General features: G+C 36.6%; 1 protein-coding gene across 1 annotated transcript; it reads left to right on the top strand.

Moving 5' to 3' along the window:
* The first annotated feature begins 1141 nt into the window (after nt 1-1141).
* Nucleotides 1142-4298, top strand: LOC140434604 (uncharacterized). The gene is made up of 2 exons (XM_072522992.1): nt 1142-1466; nt 4243-4298. Exons 1-2 carry the CDS (start codon nt 1142-1144, stop codon nt 4296-4298), a joined length of 381 nt encoding a protein of 126 aa, XP_072379093.1.
* Nucleotides 4299-5810: the final 1512 nt, after the last annotated feature.

Below are 5810 nucleotides of genomic sequence, written 5' to 3'. Positions count from 1 at the left end.
ACAAGAAATGCGCCAATTTGTGCGCAAAAACGTAAAACTTCGTTAGACCAAGCAGACATCAGAGAAAAGTGTCCACCAACAATAACCAAGATTAGAATAGCAGTAGCAAAATTACAAAACAATAAATCAAATTGGATCAAATAGCATCGGAACTACTGAAAGTAGAAGGAGGTGTATTACTAAAAACAATACATAACCGCTTTAAAAATTCGTGATGAGTTTAAAGATTATTTTATATCTCCAAATAAGAGAGTAGAATTTCAAAAGCATGCCATTCAAACACATAATTTGTAAAAAAAACAAATTATTTCAACCAAATTATTTATTATTTCTGTACCCCATTACTGCCTGTTGAATATCTTCAAAAATTGTGGTTTCCAATTTAGTTCTAATATTGTGACATACATTTTATTTCTTTCCCATACTTTTGGGTATGGAATCATACATGCCCATTAACTCGGCTCACGGAGCACAGAGTCATCTTCTCTGTCGCTCACGTGGGTAACTCCAACCTGGCGCATCCAAGCCGCGGGGGTGGACATCTATCACTTCAGTAGGCCGGAGTGAATAGATGACTAAGTTCAGGTTGGGACCCAGTTCTGTGGGGTATAACACGGACCCCTGCCTAGGGATACAGGTGAAGACCACAACGGTAGGCACGGCGGTGAAGATCTTCGGTACGGCGTGGATGGCGGAAGTGGCATCCCTGGATTTTAGGGATTGTATAAAATCAATAGTAGCGGCTGATCCAGAGTGGACGGCTACGAACAGCGTCTGACTCAGAGTGGGCGGCTGAATACTAGGTCCTCCAAAAGGGGGTTTTGGCGTCAGGCGTTAGCAACCTGGCACATAGAAAAAACCTCAAGGGCTGAAAAACGAAGGGCAAAATGAAAAAAACAAAGATTAATCCCCGGGTGTTAACCCACACCTCTGAAGGAGGGAGCCCCATCGAATACGGGGGGGGGGCAGTTTTGCTTTAAGTGAAAGAAGCCCAGCTTCAAAACTCAATCAAACAACAACAACAAAAAGAAAGAAAAGCCAGAGAAAACTCGCACTCGGCACATGGAACGTACAAGGATGGCGAACAAAAGACAAAGAGGTAATAGCGGAATTCGAAAGAATGAAACTAGATATAATGATAATGACTGAGACGAAAAAGAAAGGAAACGGTACCGAAAAAATGGAAGAAGTCATTCACTGTTGGAGCGGAATAGATAAGAAAGAAAGGGCAAAAGCAGGAATTGCAATTATACTGAAAAAGAAATGGGAACACGCAATCGAAAACTGGGAACCAATAAACGAAAGAATTGCCAAGCTTAACTTAAAAGTATACGGAAGACAAATTATTTTACTAGCAGTATACGGTCCAACAGAAGACAGCTCAATTGCAGAAAAAGAACAATTCATAGAACAACTGCAAGAAGAAATCGAAAAGAGAAATAAGAACCAAGAAATAATTATCGCCGGTGACCTAAATGGAAGAACAGGAAGAAAAGAAAACGACAGAACAGTTGGTAGATTTGGAGAAGATATAATGAACGATAACGGGGAGAGATTGAAACTACGAAATTAACCGAAGACACACTAACATGCATAAAAGAGAAAAAAGAACTTCATATAAAATACCTGAACACAAAAAACTATGAGGACTTGGAACTATACAGAAAAAAAAAATAAAGAAGTGAAAAGAAAAGTAGCAAATGAAAAAAATGAAAGATGGGAAAAAACATGCACAGAGATAGAACAGCACATAGGAGGAACGAGAAATTCAGAGTCATGGCGCATCTTAAAATCGCTCCAAAGAAATAAAACAGAGAAAATCAAGATCGGTCAAATCAAAGAAAACGAATGGCAAGAATACTATAAAAAATTGCTAACCGAAGACCGCCCCGAATTCAAACAATCAGAAATAGACGGAATAGAAATCTACACACATGACGAAATCGAATTAAGCCTAGCAGAGGTAAAAAGAACGATCAAAACTCTAAAGAACAAAAAAGCAGAAGGTCCCGGCGGAATGCCAAATGAATTGATAAAAAACGGATCGGAAAAGTTATTCCGTATGATACATAAAATGTTTGAGAGAGCACTGAATGGAGAAGACTTACCGGCAGAATGGACCCAAGCATATATGACATCAATATACAAGAAAGGAAATAGAAAAAACTGCGAAAACTATCGGGGAATCAGCATTATATCGTCTATAGGCAGACTGTATGGAAAGACCATAAAGGAAAAATTAGAAATATATGTACAAGATAAAATCGGAGAAGACCAGGCAGGTTTCACAGCGGGGAAAGCATGCTTAGATCACATTTACACGGTCGAACAACTAATAGAAAAAAGAATGGCCAAAAATAGATCCGTCCATCTGGCTTTTGTTGATCTTAAGAAGGCATATGACTCAATACCTAGAACCAAGCTATGGGAAGCAATGGAAAACATCGAAGTTCCACGAAGATTAATAAACGCGGTAAAAGCACTCTACAAGAATAACGAAGTAGCTATCAAAACGGGCAATAGAATATGCAGTCCATTTAAGACGACAAAGGGACTACTACAGGGTTGCTCCACATCCCCCACCCTGTTCAAAATATTCCTGGAAAAAACCCTGAAACCATGGAAAAGAAAGTGCGAAGGAATGGGTATACCAGTAAGGAACGAATATCTATATACGCTAAGTTTTGCCGACGACCAAATAGTGATCGCACAAGACGAGGATGACCTCAGATTTATGATGAGAAAACTGGAGCAGGAATATACAAAGAATGGGATGGAAATAAACCTAAAGAAAACTGAATACCTAACAACGGAGAATACAGAAATAAAACAGCTGGAAATAGACGAAGGTAAACAAATCAAAGGAACAGACAAGTATAAGTATTTAGGTTTCATAATATCAAACAAAGGAACAACGGAGGAAGATATAAAAAATAGACTAGGACAAACAAGAGACTGCATACGAAAATTGAACCCGGTACTATGGGATAAGAACATCAGCATGAAAACAAAGAAAAAAATATATAATACCATGACAAGAAGTATCCTCACTTATGGGTGTGAAAATTTGACAATAAATAAGAAAACCAAAAACAAAATAAGAGCAACAGAGATGGAATTTCTAAGGAGAAGCTGCAGAGTAACAAGAAGAGATAGGATAAATAACATGGAGTTTAAGAGGAGAATGGGCATGAACTCCGACATAATAGACTACATCGAACAGAAGAGGTTAACCTGGTACGGACATGTCAGAAGAGCAGACCAAAATCGGTGGATAAATAGAATAACAGAGTGGAGCCCGATAGGAAGAAGAAAGAGAGGCAGACCCCGAAGATCTTTCAGAGATGAGGTGGACGAAGCAATCAGTAGAAGAAACCTACAGGAAGGGGACTGGCTAAACAGGAAAAATTGGAGAAAACGGTTGAGTGAAGGAATACAGTGAAGACTGTGGAAATCCTTGTATATATATATATTTTTGAACCACAGTATTTTCAAAAATAATCAGTAGCATCTGGCTTGGGGTCCTCAAAGCACAAATTGTACGTGTAAGAAACGATACAAGAAAACATAAATAACTTTATATATCAAAAACGATGACCTACTACTATGAAATACTGAGAAAATGGACATAAGGTACACGTAACTCGTTACCCTTCGGCATTCCTATGGTACGGAGGGAACGAAAAAACCGTGGAGACGACTGTTACTTTTGCTTCTGCGATATTAAGGGTTTTAAATCAAAAAATAAATACAAAATTTAATATCCTGATTTACCTTCTGCCAAACGACCTGTATCTCATGGACTAGAAATCCCTATTCCTTCACCTTTTTTTCACACCATCCAACAGCAATCATCAGATAAAAGTTCAGATGAAAAAACCGATGAAGACGAATTCAATCCTGAGATAGACTAACCTCAAAAGTTTATCCAAGCTGAACTAAGTGACTCAGTAAGAGACTTGGGCCTATCGAAGGATGCTTCACAAATCTTAGGATTACAACTGAAAGATAAAAATCTATTGGCTTCAGATACCATCTTTTAGTGGTGTAGACATTGTGATAAAAAGTTTGCGGAATATTTTTCTCAAGAAGGCTAACTGGTGTATTGTCATAATATTCCTGAAGTAATCATGAAACTGGGAGCTGATAATTACGATTCCACATTATGGTGGTTATTTATTGATTCTTTTAAGAAAAGTCTGAAGGGTGTCTTGTTGTACAATAGTAATACTTATGCCTCAGTGCCTGTTGCTAACTACGTGCATCTCATACCAGAATCTTCAGCTGTTGCTAAATAAAATAAAGTATAGCGAATATTGTTAGCAACTCTGTGGAGATCTCAAAATAATATCCATGCTTTTGGTTCAGCAGTCTGGATTCACAAAGTATCCATGTTTTTTGTGCGAGGGGCACAGTCGAGTACGAATTTTAAATTACGTTAAGAAGGAGTGGCCACTTAGAGAAAGTGACCCAAAAATAGTTCTTTTGCCTCCTCTTTACATGAAGTTAGGATTGATGAAGCAGTTTATCAAAGCTTTAAATACACAAGGTGACTGCTTTAAATACCTGTTCGACAAATTTCCTGCACTTTCTAAAGCTAAACTTAAAGAAAGAATTTTTGTAGCCCCTCAAATTCGAACCTTAAAATCAGACAGATTGTTCCAGAATTCTTTCATAGAAGTCATGGACGGTTTTCTTGGAAACAACAAGTCTGTAATCTATAAAGAAATTGTAGCCAACATGGTCAAAAATTATAAAAAACTGGGATGCAATATGAGCGTCAAACTTCATTTTATGGATTCCCACGTTGACTATTTCGCCGAAAATCTTGGAGCTGTCAGAGAGGAGCATAGAGAGAGGTTCCATCAGGATATAAAGGAGGTGGAGAGACGTTACCAAAGAAGATGAGATATAAGAATGATGGCTGATTACTGCTGGCTCCTTGAGGAGAGACTTGGTCACAAAAATCCGTAAAAAGAAGAACACAAAACACAGTTTTCTGGAAGAGAACGGTTTCATAAAAAAAAACAAATATTGTCTAACGTAGGTTATACTGAATTTTTTCTTAAGAACAACTCAATTTTGTAATTTTGTATTAAATAAAGTTTCAATAAATATTTTCTCAGTATTTTTAGCAATTTCTATGAAAAATTTTAAACACGCTTTTGTTGAAAACCTGACGTGCTGGAAAAAAACTAAGTACAGATTCGTAATTAGCACATCCCATTTACTATAGGACACCAATTAAACTAAAAACACTTTTTATGAAGAAAAAAATGTAGGCCTGTGATTAATGATTAAAAAGGGATATTTCCCAGGAGTTGGCTGTATACATGTATACCATATGGTAAAAAAACTCGAACATCGCAGTAAAATACTTCTGTTGTAATTGGTATATTTAATTAAAAATTGAATTTAAAAATCCAAAAGGATCAAGTTCAAACGTTTTCTGACTAATCAGTTCATCTTCAGTGAACTTTAAAGCAAGTAATCTAAATTAATAAAAACCTGTGGTTAATTACTTAATTTAAACTACTTGCAAAATAACCTCAAAACTAGATAATGATTGACAATGGTTGTTTAAACGGATTAAACTATACTTAAAATTGTTAAATTATATAGCAATATGCTGATATACTTAGATTGCTTACAGGGTACATAAATCCCTACTCAAAAGAGTTTTCTACTTTTAAATTGTAGGAATGTTAAATGACGTAATATGTCCGAAGGAATAACTGACTGTTTATAGCGGTAATGACATTCGTAACAAGATTGATTGTACATTTTTTAAAAAGTAAACCAGGTCAAGG

Source organism: Diabrotica undecimpunctata, chromosome 1 (genome assembly GCF_040954645.1).
Source record: "Diabrotica undecimpunctata isolate CICGRU chromosome 1, icDiaUnde3, whole genome shotgun sequence".
Lineage (NCBI taxonomy): Eukaryota > Metazoa > Arthropoda > Insecta > Coleoptera > Chrysomelidae > Diabrotica > Diabrotica undecimpunctata.
Note: the sequence above shows the minus strand (reverse complement) of the source record. Positions and strands in the feature narration are given on the sequence as shown.